The 15128-nt window shown below is 37.1% G+C and overlaps 2 protein-coding genes across 3 annotated transcripts; one reads left to right on the top strand and one right to left on the bottom strand.

Moving 5' to 3' along the window:
- The first annotated feature begins 4927 nt into the window (after positions 1-4927).
- On the top strand, positions 4928-8591 carry LOC111470805 (two-component response regulator ARR2-like). Of its 2 annotated transcripts, none has more exons than XM_023116432.1 (6): positions 4928-5384; positions 5681-5833; positions 5916-6293; positions 6421-6497; positions 6610-7776; positions 8022-8591. In XM_023116432.1, exons 1-6 carry the CDS (start codon positions 5237-5239, stop codon positions 8082-8084), a joined length of 1986 nt encoding a protein of 661 aa, XP_022972200.1. In that variant the 5' UTR covers positions 4928-5236; the 3' UTR covers positions 8085-8591. The 2 variants fall into 2 exon arrangements, with proteins under 2 accessions (XP_022972200.1, XP_022972199.1); XM_023116431.1 differs by having other exon boundaries at positions 4929-5384; positions 8019-8591.
- Positions 8592-10069: 1478 nt separating this feature from the next.
- On the bottom strand, positions 10070-13684 carry LOC111470764 (COBRA-like protein 7). The gene is made up of 4 exons (XM_023116364.1): positions 12937-13684; positions 11735-11787; positions 10967-11667; positions 10070-10902 (listed from the first exon to the last, which is right to left on the bottom strand). The coding sequence occupies exons 1-4, from the start codon at positions 13484-13486 to the stop codon at positions 10242-10244; spliced, it is 1965 nt and encodes a 654-aa protein (XP_022972132.1). The 5' UTR covers positions 13487-13684; the 3' UTR covers positions 10070-10241.
- Between the last annotated feature and the right edge of the window lie 1444 nt (positions 13685-15128).

Here is a 15128-nt window from a genome sequence, read left to right as displayed (position 1 = left end):
TGTCAACATTTTTCTTATCTCTGTTTCTTGCTGGGCCTTATTTCCAATGAGGCTAAAGCCCAAGAAACACAGCATAAATGGGCCGAAAACAAACCCAATCAGCCCATAAAAGTAACCGACAAAACAGTTTCTTTCTATTTTTTGTGTACCCGCGCGCTAAGATTGGTCAACGAACCACAGCAACAAGCCGACCAATTTAAAATTTTTATTTTGATTATGTATTATATTTTATGGCAAAATGACAGATGAGCATCATGCAATGATGAGAATATTGAAACATGAATAATTGAGTTGAAGGGTAATGCATGGAATTATCACACACATTACAACTAAGAAACCATTGGCTTTCATTTTTATGATTCATCAAGATTCCCCAAATCCCTTCTTGATCTTTGTAACATTGCATGCATGGCATGGCATTTATGATTCATCAAGATTCCCCAAATCCCTTCTTGATCTTTGTAACATTGCATGCATGGCATGGCATACCATCCCAACCCAATCCACTCCAATCATAACTCTTCTTCCCAATTTCCCCCTTTTTTACATTGGTGCTTCCCATGATTGTCTTTTTCGACTTTTAACCCATGCACCACTTATGTTTCGAACTAATACGATTCAAATCGCTTCCTCCTTTATTTCAGTGGGAAGACGTGATTAATATTATCATTTTTAGGTAAATCCTTTGAAGAAAAACAAGTTTAGAACTAAGAAATAGGCAAAATTGAGGGTGAAAAAAGCGTTGAATTTTGGTGCCAAATGGGTGTGTTTTGGTGAAGGGAAGTTGTCCATTTTTATGGCTATGGGCCCCCTCCCAATGCCTTTCTTTCCTCACACGCACTTTCCAATTTCTCTTTCAATTTATGGCTATGGGCCCCCTCCCAATGCCTTTCTTTCCTCACACGCACTTTCCAATTTCTCTTTCAATTATTCTCTTCCAATGCCTCTCTTGCTTGTAATCTCACGTGCTACCTAGTCCCACGATCTTGAAACTAAAGATGAATCGGGTTTTGTTTCCTTCTTCTAAATAGCTTGCTACTCAGTATCTACTAATTAGTCTAGGTCAACTTACGGGTTTTGTTTCCTTCTTCTAAATAGCTTGCTACTCAGTATCTACTAATTAGTCTAGGTCAACTTACATATTTGATCGATCCATGTGAATTACGGTCTAAACCAATCACGTAGCTCAAGTAGCTGAAACCTAATTGTTCGAGTAAAACTAACAACAAACACGAGGCTAAGAAAAGGTCATATCCAATAAATTAAAATGTTTGATCCATAGAGTCATAACAGTACGTTGTTGTACTCTACACCTATATATCAGCTACATCACATACTAATCACGACACCTAACTTACCTAGAACTCTGTAACAACTCAACTAAATTATTATACCGTTAATGTGAATGAACGATGTTAATTTTCTTGAGATATAAAAGATTAAAAAAACGCTAAAAATAAATAATAATAATAAATGCTATTTCCATCATCCCACCCAAAATGGACGGCTCTGATGCATATAAAAGTACTAAATTGTCATTTTACTCATCTAATCAGATGAATAGATAAATGAAAAAGCGATTTTTAAAATAATAAATAATAATATTGTTTTGGGCCCACCCAGCTGCACCGACTTGGTTTTAACGGATTCAGATTCTAGATAGCCCTACTGATATATATATATTAATTTAATATAAAAAATGTAAAAATGAACAGACACGACCGCGTCGTGGGCGCACGTGCGTTGGAAGTGGGCCTAATTTTGATGTAAGACGGCGGAGCCCAGCCCAAATAGTTTCACTTTGGCCCACTTTTCTTCCGTGTCGTACGTGTGGTCCGTGTTCCCACGTGTCCATCCTACCGATTTAACACTGTCCCACACGCTACCACCAAATTATAACTTCTAATTTCTAAATTTATTATTTTTTATTTAATTTCGATTTTTTAAAAATATTTTTATTTATATCTATCTCTTCCTAGCTTACAAAATATCTTATAAATCTTTAATTTATTTTTGGTGTTTAATAAATTTTAAATTTTTTAAAAATTTTATTTTCATATTTAAATTAAAAATTTTAATCTATTTTCCTCTATTACTTATTTATAAGCCATGATATATTACAAATTCGACGCCCGATAGTTTCGGCATTGCCTAAATTTCCTAAGACATGATCATATTAGCTCTACAGACCAACCCGAGTCATTTTAACATGCTTAAATTTAAGGTTTTTACGATTGAGTCACCTGAAAAAAGTACACATTTTTAGTATGGTATTATTAAAATTCTTTCTTAACTATGGTATTATTAAAATTGGTCTCATTTGAATATGATATTATTTTATTCATGTAGGCCTCTTTTACTCGAGCGTCACAGTTTCATATCGAAATTGAAACACGAAGACTATATAGAATCATAATAATTCAAATTTGAGTAATATAATTAGATGTTTAACAAAGTTTAAGGTAATGGTTAAAAATATATAGTAATGATAAAAATAAAAATAAAAATAAAAATAATGGAAAGTAGCTAGAACTAGTTGCCACGTGGCACAGTTGTCCTAATCACCTGAATCCCCCTAAAAGCTCTTCTGTGCACGCCACTCCATCTTTCTTTAATACTCGCGCCCGCGCGTGGCTTTCTCTTCTCAAAAGCACAAACTTCCTCTTCTCCCAATTTTTTTTTTTTTTTATTTTTTTTTTTACTTTTATTTATTTATTTATAATCAAAATTGATGTATTTTTCAGTTTGAATTGTGGGTTTAATCTTTTGAAATTTGCTTAATATTTAATTTTTTTTATAGATTTTAATTATGTATTTTTTTATGCTAGAGTATTGTGTCATAGTGAGCTTATGATGTGAGTGGGAGCGTTAGTGGTTTACATGGATAATAATTGATGTCATGTAATGATCTAAGTCCATCGTTTGCAGATATTATCCACTTTAACTCGTTATGTATTGCGCATTAGTTTTAAAACGTTTATGTTAGGGAGAGTTTTCAACACTCCTATAATGAATGTTTCGATTCAAGAGTATGAATGGATTGGTGGGTGGTAAATCGTTCCGATGGATTCTTTATGGTTAGCTAGTCTAGCCCAAACAAAGTTACTAGTATTCAATTAGCAGTGATAAGGACGGTCGAGAGTTACAACCGCTATCAACCGAGCTCATTAAATTTTTCACTTCCTTTTCCTTTTTCATTCTGTAGTGACTTGATTTTGACAGTGAGGCAATGACATGTACATATAACATATTCATCTCAAGAGGGGACACAAAAGGCAACCAAAAAAAAAGAAGAAAAGAATATACTTTTTCAGTATATTTAATTAATTTAAATAAATATATAAATAAATAAAAACTTTACAAAAAGCTCACTTCTTTTCTTGCAATTCAACTCCATTTATACAAATAAACAAATACCCAAGTGGGGATTTTTATTTATTTATTTATTTATTATTATTATTATTATTATTATTTTGTGTGTGTGCTTATTTTCAATTTTAAAATCCCAAATAAATAATAATTAATAATTAAAAAGAAAATACAGAACACCCCAGCCAGACAAGCCCTAATTGTGTTTCACGAGACGATAATTGCCACGTGTAAGCCTGGAGTGGGTGAAAAGGTAGATGACGTGGAATTAAGGGAGATTAAAAAAAGAAGAAGAAAAAGCAGAGGCTTCAAAAGCAGTGCATGCGACTGAAAAGGAAAGGGTAGAATTGGAATTTTGGGTTTTGTTTTATTTTCCCATCCCCCCAATATTTATTATATATTTATCAATTAGTCCCTCTCCAATTTATGGGACACTTTCAAAAAGGGCCCTTTCTTGCAATAATGCCCATTTTTTGCATTGACTTTTGGGTCAACCCTAAAATCCTCCCTTTTTCTCTTTTCGAACCCTCAAATATGTGTTTTAAACACGTCGTGTAGTTAATACGACAAAGTCAACTATCGAAATTTGACTATTTTTTTTCATAAGATACGAGATAGTTAGTTTTATGTTTTCTTTTTTAGCTAATTTCATCGTATGAGACTCTGGTAATCCTAAATAGTTTTGTTTTGTTGGAAGTGGGTATTTTCATCGATGAATCATAAAGGTTAATTTATCGAAATCGAGTGGCTGTCGTTTTCAGTGATCGTTTTTGTGATTGAATATTTGAATTTATCGACTAAAATTGAATAAGAGAAAAATAGAGAACGTTCCTTTATCAAACATGCAGCATATTCCTAGGAACTTGATCTATATTTAATATAAAGCATAGGGATGCTTTTCAACTTTATTATTAAAATAAAATAACATATTTTATATGAATATGTAAATTTGATCAAAATCTCATAGCTAAAAGAGATATTTACAAAAATTTAGGATGACTAGACATGCCCGAACTACCCAAGAGAACTAAGTATTGGAAATCTCCGAGCTAACCTTAGAGGGCTAAGCATAGTTGATATGTTCGCAACTATGGAATAAGATAAACAATATCTTATCCCGGCCGAAAGATAGAAAAACACAATTAATTTGTCAGGTAAAAAATTATGCAATATATTGTAGAAGAAAAGACAACAGGATGATTGAAATGACTATAAACAAAGAATCTAACCGCTTTTAATGAGTACAGATTCTGTTCGAACTCAAAAAGAACATAAAAACGAGCACGTTGAGAGTTATTTCTATCATATAGTGTCTAGTAACTTAATCAAACACGCGATCGAAATAGGAGAAAGAATCTCTACTACGTGAAAGATGCTATCTTATCCTAATATGAAAGGAAGTGGATCGTTCTAGTTTTGTGCAATTTTGTTGTCTCTTATTTGTACAAAGAACAGAAATGAAAAATAGTGTAAAGAATTTGAAAGTTTTTAAGAGTAGATTTGGATATATGGGTTAGTTAAATCTTAGTCCTGTATGAGCTGGATCCACTCTCTCAGGAGTGACCCACTTTGAATAAAATATTACGATAATCCAATGAACAACGAGCCCCTAAATCGAACAGGGTTATTCAACCGTTCTGCTCTAATCTCCAAGTGCTCTGTATAAAATTCCTCTCGGAAACTCTCATTTCCTTATTCTATCTCTGATTTCATCTCAAACCCATATGGATTCTTTTGATTTTTCCCACTTTTTAAGCCGAAAGTGAAGTATAAAATGCTGCTATCTCAATATTCGGCGTTTTTATTGATTTCGTTCGTTTGAGATTTGGGGTATTGAAGGGTGAATCTGAATCGATTTGAGGGATCGATGTCTACGGCGAGTTCGAGCTCTGTAAGGAAACCTAGTGAATCTGTTCCTCTCCAGTTTCCGGCCGGCCTTCGTGTTCTTGTTGTTGATGATGATCCTACCTGCCTTATGATCTTGGAGAAGATGCTTCGGATTTGTCGCTACGAAGGTATCCTTTTCGATTCCGCTTGGATATTTTTTGTTTTTGGTAGCGGTTTCTCTCGAATCTGTGTTATTCACTTCGTTTTTCAAGTACCCCTATGCGATTTGATTGTTTCTTGAGCGTTCGAGTGAAATTTCTGTCACTTTTGCTATCGTTTCTTGTGATTTTGGATATAGGGTTCTTGATTTGAGATCGTGAGCTGGTTTGAATGTTCATGAGTTTGCTATAATTTTGAGTTGTTTTTGGATTAGGGAACATGTCTGTTAGTAATGGAGAATTTGTCTTGTTTTTGGGTGTTTCAGTAACGAAATGTAGTCGAGCTGAGGATGCGTTATCGGTCCTCAGACGTTACAAGAACGGGTTCGATATCGTTTTGAGCGATGTTCATATGCCAGACATGGATGGATTCAAGCTTCTGGAATGCATTGGACTTGAAATGGACTTGCCTGTGATTAGTAAGGAATACATATTGTTAGTTCATAATAGTGAATGATAGCTTGATTGGGACTGGTTTCTAATGAGTGGAGTTCTGTGTAGTGATGTCGGTGGACGACGGAAAAAACGTTGTTATGAAGGGAGTGACTCATGGTGCTTGTGACTACTTAATAAAACCTGTTCGAATTGAAGCGTTGAAGAACATATGGCAGCACGTTGTTCGTAAGCGGAAGAATGAATGGAAGGACTTGGAGCAATCTGGTGTTGAGGATGTCGATCGACAGCAAAAGGCGAATGAAGAAGCAGATTATTCATCTTCTGCTAATGAAGGAAGCTGGAGGAACTCGAAGAGGAGGAAGGAGGACATAGACGATGCTGAGGAGAGGGATGACTCATCGACCCTAAAAAAACCGAGGGTTGTTTGGTCCGTTGAGCTTCATCAACAGTTCGTGGGCGCTGTTAATCAGCTAGGAATCGAGAGTATGGATTTTCTTCTCGTTATTTCTTGCACTTAGTTCTTTGGATTTGTGAACTCTTAGCATGATTTTTGACTTCTCGAGGGTTTAAGTGTTCTCTAAACTTTGTAAAATACGATCTATAATTACAGAGGCTGTTCCAAAGAAGATTCTCGAATTGATGAATGTTCCTGGACTCACTAGAGAAAACGTTGCCAGCCATCTTCAGGTACGGACCGATCAAGAAGCTCGTTTATGTTCATGAATTCTTGTGTATCTTGTTCTCTCTGCTTGAAACGTTCCGAGTAGATTCTAAATATGCTGCACGTTTTCATGCATAGAAATATCGCCTCTACCTGAGAAGAGTAAGTGGAATGACACTGCAACAAAGTAATTTGAACAACACATTCATGAGTGCCCAAGAAGCATTTGGCTCGACGTTGAACGGGCTTGATCTTCAAACGCTCGCTGCTGCTGGTCAACTCCAGCCACAGAGCCTTGCTACGCTCCAAGCAGCGGGATTTGGTCGGTCTACAGCGAAATCAGGCATGCCTATGCCTCTTGTTGACCAAAGGAACCACTTTTTTAGCTTCGAAAATCCGAAGTTGAGATTCAGTGATGGACAACAGCCACATTTGAATGGAAGTAAACCAATGAATCTTCTTCATGGAATTCCGACAACGATGGAGCCGAAACAGCTAGCTAATCTTCAGCAACACTCTGCACAATCTCATGGAAACATGACAATGCAAGCTAGTGCCCAAGGAGGCCAAACTAGCTCTCAACTGATGCAGACACCTCAACCACAAGCTCGATCACAGATCCTAAATGAATGTACAGCAACGAGCGTTACAAGGCTTCCACCGACAATACAGCAGTCGATTTTGCCGAATGGAACCGCCGGTTCGGTTTTGGCTAGGAATGAATTTACGACTAACAGCAGAGGTGGAGGCTACAATCTAATTTCACCAGCCTCAACAATGTCAAATTTTCCCATGAACCAAACTGCAGAATTACCTGGTAACAGTTTTCCACTTCAAAGTACACCAGGGGTGTCGAGTATTGTACCAAAGGGAAGATTCCCGGACGAGGTTAACTCGATCTCAGATATTAAAGGATCTGAGGGTTTCGTGCCAAGCTATGATATGTTTAGGGATCTGCATCCTCAGAAGCCAGATTGGGACTTGCAACACGTAGGTGTGACCTTCGATGCATCGCAAGGTAGTCTTGACATTCCGACCGCAGCATTTGGTCATCAAGGGTATGCCTCTAGCCAACAAAATGGACATAACAGGCACACATCTACGGTAGGCAAGGCCATGTTCTTGTTGGAAGAAGGAAGTGACAATGGGAATGCCCAAAGTATGGGTCAACAACTCAATCCTCTTTTCGATGATGGCTCGGTGAGAGTTAAAATGGAACGAGCTTCGGAAACTAGCAGTCAAACCGACCTTTTTTCTGAACACTTTGGTCAGGAGGAGGACCTAATGAGTGCACTTCTTAAACAGGTTAGATTGCAGTACCATTGTATTTTGCGCAACACACTCCTTGTAACAGCCCAAGCCCACATCAGTTTGAGAGGGGAACGAAACATTCCTTAAAAGGGTGTGGAAATCTCTCCTTAGCAGAACCGTGAGCCAAAATGGACAATATCTACTAGCGGTAGGCTTGGGCTGTTACACTCTCCCTCCCCGGTGTGTTCGTAAGATGAATTATTACTAATAAACTTTGTAAATATGTTGTTTCACAGCAGCAGGGAAGCATTGCAACAGCTGAAAGTGAGTTGGAATGGTTTCATCATAATACTCCTGTTTAAGAATGTTGGTAGCATTGCAACAGCTGAAAGTGAGTTGGAATGGTTTCATCATAATACTCCTGTTTAAGAATGTTGGTCTAGCTTGGAAAGCATATGAACAGCCATTATGAACAGCCATTGCTTATCAGCAGGCAGATCATTTTAGATGTAATATTGTGAAGTTCATTTAGCACTGAAGCATAGTATGCAAATTGCATAATGTGCAGATTCTTTCGACCGCTTCCACAGAGAGACGAACTCGAGTCTGGTTGTGGAATTGGGCGCTACGTCGGTGCTCTTGGCTCATGGAATTGAGATTTTTGATGCAATTGCCAGGTTTAAGGACCCCTTATGACTCCATAACCTACTGAAACAATACTCTTCCTATGTTCATAGCAATTGCAGTTCACTTTCATGTACATATTCTGCTATATGGTTCAAGACACCAGTTTAGAGATACTAAGTTATCCTTTTGTAATCGTAAAATTTTGAGATTTTCATTGCCATTCATATTCGTCTTTCACTTTCAGCTATTTTCTCTCGTTTTATATAACATGGTGTGACTCAAGTCCATCGCTAGCAAATATTGTCTGCTTTGTATTGCCATCAGCTTCACGGTTTTAAAATATGTCTGGAGAGGTTTCTACACTCTTATAAGGAATGTTTTGTTCATCTCTCTTGCGTGGGATTTCACAATCTGCCCTTTGAGGGTCCAACATCCTCGGTAGGATCTCATAATCCACCAAACATCCTCTGTGGGATCTCATGATATTGTTAGTAGATATTAACTGTTTTAGTCTATTACGCATTGCCGTCAGCTTTACGGTTTTAAAACGTGTCTCAAGTTTCCACCCTCTTTAATGTTTCGTTTTCCCTTTCCAATCGACGTGAGATCTCACAATATATAATACATGCCCTTAAGTCCGTCTAAAATCTGTTCTCATAAATATAATTTTAACACTAAATTTCATAAGAAAAGAAACTTTCGAATCGAAAATGTTGCCCCAAAAAGAGTTCGAATCATAAATATATAAAAAACAAAGGTCCTAATTGATATATGAGGAAAAGTAGGGGAAACATTTATAATAACAAAATTCACAAAAGTTCAAAAAATACAAGCCAGGAGAACTGGCAGAGCCATGGTGTAGCTTCTTCTAGTGTTGAGTGACCATAAAACCTATCATTTCTCAGTGTTCATCTCAGTCAGTCCCTGAAAATGCTCCATTTCATCTTCAATCCTTCAAAGAATAAAACAATTAACAGCAGCTACANCTCTCGTTTTATATAACATGGTGTGACTCAAGTCCATCGCTAGCAAATATTGTCTGCTTTGTATTGCTGTCAGCTTCACGGTTTTAAAACATGTCTGTTAGGGAGAGGTTTCTACACTCTTATAAGGAATGTTCTTTCTTGCGTGGGATTTCACAATCTGCCCTTTGAGGGTCCAACATCCTCGGTAGGATCTCATAATCCACCAAACATCCTCTGTGGGATCTCATGATATTGTTAGTAGATATTAACTGTTTTAGTCTATTACTCATTGCCGTCAGCTTTACGGTTTTAAAACGTGTCTCAAGTTTCCACCCTCTTTAATGTTTTGTTTTCCCTTTCCAATCGACGTGAGATCTCACAATATATAATACATACCCTTAAGTCCGTCTAAAATCTGTTCTCATAAATATAATTTTAACACTAAATTCATAAGAAATGAAACTTTCGATTCGAAAATGTTGCCCCAAAAGAGTTCGAATCATAAATATATAAAAAACAAAGGTCCTAATTGATATATGAGGAAAAGTAGGGGAAACATTTATAATAACAAAATTCACAAAAGTTCAAAAAATACAAGCCAGGAGAACTGGCAGAGCCATGATGTAGCTTCTTCTAGTGTTGAGTGACCATAAAACCTATCATTTCTCAGTGTTCATCTCAGTCAGTCCCTGAAAATGCTCCATTTCATCTTCAATCCTTCAAAGAATAAAACAATTAACAGCAGCTACTCAGTCCCTGAAAATGCTCCATTTCATCTTCAATCCTTCAAAGAATAAAACAATTAACAGCAGCTACAACATAATGTGATTCTTCTCGTTCTTTCCGGGCTATTGCTGAACAAACACGAACACGAATAGTAGCATTAGGATGCTCGGAATTAACGAAGCTAAGTTCCTTCGGCTGTCGTTAACAGGGAATGAATAGTAGCATTAGGATGCTCGGAATTAACGAAGCTAAGTTCCTTCGGCTGTCGTTAACAGGGAATGTTTTTGGAAGTAGACATTCTTCCCCATTGAAGAACACTTTAGTGGGGAACCCATCTCCAGCAGCCATGTTAAGAACTTGTATGTTCTTCTTTGTAAATGATATCACAGATTGCTGTTTTCCGGGTACCCTCGGATCCCTTTCTGGGTGGACTCCGTCCGTTTCGCCTACGAGATAGTTTAGTCCAGGATTACCCTGCATAAAGATAGTATTATTGGCACCATCCAGTTCCAAGGTCGTCGCGTTGAACGAGTACATTGCCTGGAAACCAGGTGCTGCTTTCTTCATCTGAACTGCAGCAAACCAATCTGCAAAGTTCACTTCGTCCCAGTTGAAGAGAGTAATCCTTGCACTCCATCCGTCTCTATAATCGGTATACAAATGCCAATTGATACTCACACCACAGTTATCAGGACAAGGCATGGGATTGGGAATTGGGTAGTGTTTAAGACCAGCCCAAGCCACAGCCATGGCGGTCCTATTCTCAAACGGAACAAGAAGGGCTTCCGGTGGGAGGAGCATTGCAGAGGACGTTGCATTACATGTACGAGCAGCATTATGCGGGCATCCACAAGCACACGTTCTACACGGGACGACAGAATCGTTGTAGTAAGCTGAAAATGAAACACAGCATTTCACAAGCACACGTTCTACACGGGACGACAGAATCGTTGTAGTAAGCTGAAAATGAAACACAGCATTTTGGTGTGTCGTCCTTGACGTGGGTTATATTACAAACAACCTGCCAACTAGCCACTGCAGTCGAATTCAATGGTAAACCACTTGAGTCTGGGAATTCGCTAGGACTTACCCTCAATGGAGCACCACATTTATACGTCGGGTTTAGAACGCCACTGATCTTCCAATTCTGAGGTGGTGTAATCTGAGATCTATTGAGATCTGGTGGCATTTTAAAAACTTGCATTTGAAACGCTGAAATCGACTTGCTTGAGTCCATATGAGAAGGCAAGATCGTCCCATTTCGACAACAGAACGGGATCAACCCGAGCGTAGTGTCGTTGGCCTTAGTTGGAGGCAAATCAACAATTGTTGGCTTTTTTTCACAGCTTAATACATTGGCAAAGTCTAAATCCTTATAATAAGTGCCTTGTCTACCAAAAATGCAATCAGTAGAATCAACAACAGAAGGATAAGCACCTTTCATTGAATAGATGAACTCATCCTTCATCCATTCCCAGCTCAACTTCCAATAATCAAGACGACCAAGAGGATTATGGTTAGAAATTTTGACTTGTGCCCAATAACTTGAATCATAGGTTCTTGTCACATCATACATGATCGTTAGATCGCCATTTTGGCGAGGCAAGAACTCTTCACTAGTTGTGATGTTTCACATCATACATGATCGTTAGATCGCCATTTTGGCGAGGCAAGAACTCTTCACTAGTTGTGATGTTCGTTTTAACACTTGGATCGGGTCTACAACAGACGTGCATCTCACTCTTTCCTGATGTTTAGAGAAATGAAATTGATATTCAAACTCAAACCAAGCTCAAGAAATTGATATTCAAACGCAAACCAAGCTCAAGAACTTGATATTCAAACTCAAACCAAGCTCAAGAAATTGATATTCAAACGCAAACCAAGCTCAAGAACTTGATATTCAAACTCAAACCAAGCTCAAGAAATTGATATTCAAACTCAAACCAAGCTCAAGAAAATGATATTCAAACTCAAACCAAGCTCAAGCGATTGATATTCAAACTCAAACCAAGCTCAAGAAATTGATATTCAAACTCAAACCAAGCTCAAGAAAATGATATTCAAACTCAAACCAAGCTCAAGCGATTGATATTCAAACTCAAACCAAGCTCAAGAAATTGATATTCAAACTCAAACCAAGCTCAAGAAAATGATATTCAAACTCAAACCAAGCTCAAGCGATTGATATTCAAACTCAAACCAAGCTCAAGAAATTGATATTCAAACTCAAACCAAGCTCAAGAAAATGATATTCAAACTCAAACCAAGCTCAAGCGATTGATATTCAAACTCAAACCAAGCTCCTTGCTGAGAGAATCAAAGGGAAAAGATAGCTCCAAAAACCAAGAAAAACTCTAGCAACTACTCAGAATCTGATCAGAAACTGCAGAAAATTTGGATAAATCACCAGAATCTAACCTTAACTAAATATAAGCAGAAACCCAGATCATAAAATTTAGCAATTACTCAGAATCTGATCAGAAACTACAGAAAATTTGAACATATCACCAGAATCCAGCCTTGTATATACAAAGTAGCTAATGCAAAACAAGCCCAAAGAGACCCAGATCGTAAAATTTTCCAAAAGCTGAAGAACCGATCAGAAACAGATTTGGGATAAACCACTAGAATCTAGAACCATAGTTAATGTAAAAACAAGCAGAAGATCAGAAACAGATTTGGGATAAACCACTAGAATCTAGAACCATAGTTAATGTAAAAACAAGCAGAAGCCCAGATTGTAAAATTGTGCAACTACTTAGAAACTGATCAGAAGTAGCAAAAATCAGGAATAAATCACTAGAAACGAGAGGGAAAACGAAGTACCTAGTAGAGTTGGCCGAGGGCAGAGGTATCCATTAAATCACTAGAAACGAGAGGGAAAACGAAGTACCTAGTAGAGTTGGCCGAGGGCAGAGGTATCCATCATTGGCAAGAGAAATATTCGTAGGCATCGGACTATTCGGAGGGGCAACCCCAAATTGGGTCCCAACCAATTTGACTTGGACCTGCATCTGAGTGAAGTCTCCAGCAGTTTCAATCGCCGTCTTCAAATCGGTCATCGGAAAACCAGCAAAGACGGTCCCATTGCCGACGTTTCCGGGAACGCTATTCCCATCGGCAAGGACGGCGCCGGAAGCCGAGACCAAGAACTCATCGTGCTGAAACCCCACAAAAACCTTCCAAGACTTAAGCTCCTCAAGGCCGTTATTTAGAATCAAGAGAGTGGACTCAAATCGGTACGGCTGACGGGTCCGATCAGTGACATTAGGGGGGAGCTTCGTTCCTTGGTTGAAACTATAGGACAAGAAGATACTATTGCAAGAATCGGCGGAGGGAGGCGGAGCTTGGTCAGTTGGCTGACAAATCGAAAAGGGTATGACCGTGAAGATCAGGAGGAGGAGCAGATCGGCGGTGGCGGTGACCCAGAAGTTGGACGCCATGATTTGGGGCTTCTGGGGTTTTCTGGGTTTGAAAGTTGAAAAGATTTGAAACAAAATATAGTAGAATTTTTGGAGAGAGGAAACGCGTGGATTGTGGAAAAGAGAAAAACAGCGAAAGGGAAGCTGTAGGAATGGTGGAAACAAAATTCAAACCACGTTGCATATGAAAATTGTTGGCTTAGCAATCAAAAATTTATATTATATGGCCGTCTTTGAGCTGTTCTACAAGGACTTGGCCAAAAACCAAAAGGCATTCAACCAGTGGGGAGACTATCCGTTGATTCATTCTGATTTTTTTCCATTTTTTTTTTTTAAATTTGGAAAACAAAAGGTTTAAATCTTTTGGAATCTTTTTTTCAAAATGAAGCTCCTTTTATTTGAATAATTTTAGAGCCCTAAATTGGCACGTCCGAGGGAGGGAGCTAATTTATACTCTTAAACTCGATAAGTATACCAATTTAGATTATTGGTTAGTAACTCATCGATGAGTCGGTACTAAACGATTAAGAACAAACATAGAGTTGATTTAGCTAGTTCATCTAAGTTGTTGTTTGCTATATGAATAGAAAGATGCATTTCATAACGTCTTTATTATCACTTTTGACACTACTTAACTCTTTTTTGCACGTACGTATTATTTGTTGCTTACAGAACTCGATAGCACAAAAAAAAAAAAAAGTGGGATTAAATTAAATGAGTGGCAAGAAGCTACAAAATCAAGGATGACAATGAAAGCAATGCACCAATCAGCAAAATGTATAGAGGAGTTACTGGACAGATATAAAATTTAGCAAGTCTCCCTCGTTTGTAGTCTCCAATGGATTTCCATTTAAAAGTACTGTGGAACTAATTACAACTCGTGTGATCCATGCCCTCCTTTAGGACAAATCTGTCGTGCAGGGTAATCCAACTAAACTATCAAGTCACACAACCCTAACCAGCTCCATTTCCGAGTTACCACAGCAGTCTTCTAGGTCCATAAGACAGCTTAATGACTTTGAGTAATACCCTTAGACTAAAAAAAAAAAAAAAAAAAAAAANCTTTTTTCACCGTGGTAAATGGAAGTTACTTTTTTTTAAAAAAATTATATTTAATATAAAAATATAGAAATAATGAAAAGGACAGTTATCCAAATGATAAATTTATTTGGAGAAAAATGATTGGATGCGGAAAATCCATTTCCTTCTTCTCCACCCCATGCATCTCCGGATAACAATTATTTTATTTATTAACTATTTTCTTTTTCTCAAAATTGTTTATTTATTTTATAAATTTCTCTTTTTTGCTATTAATTTTTATTTTCATTGTTTACAATATTTTCTTCATCTTGTAAAATACGTCATATTTAAAATAAATAAATAAATAAAATGTTTCTAATGCTATATTTTTAACAAAAATTTATTTATAGTAAAACATATTAACTATTTTGAGAAATAAAATTTATATATATTAATACTCAGAAGGCAATTCCAAAATTACCCTATAAATTAAAAATTAAAGTAAATAAGTAATTAAGTTTAATGGAAAAAACAATCAACCATAATACTAGAATGACACAACATTTATATCCTCTTTACATAATTTATAAAGTTAAAATTCCATTTCACTCATTATTTCAACCATTTAATAATATTAGAATTC

This window comes from Cucurbita maxima, unplaced genomic scaffold (assembly GCF_002738345.1).
Source record: "Cucurbita maxima cultivar Rimu unplaced genomic scaffold, Cmax_1.0 Cma_Scf00047, whole genome shotgun sequence".
NCBI lineage: Eukaryota > Viridiplantae > Streptophyta > Magnoliopsida > Cucurbitales > Cucurbitaceae > Cucurbita > Cucurbita maxima.
Note: the sequence above shows the minus strand (reverse complement) of the source record. Positions and strands in the feature narration are given on the sequence as shown.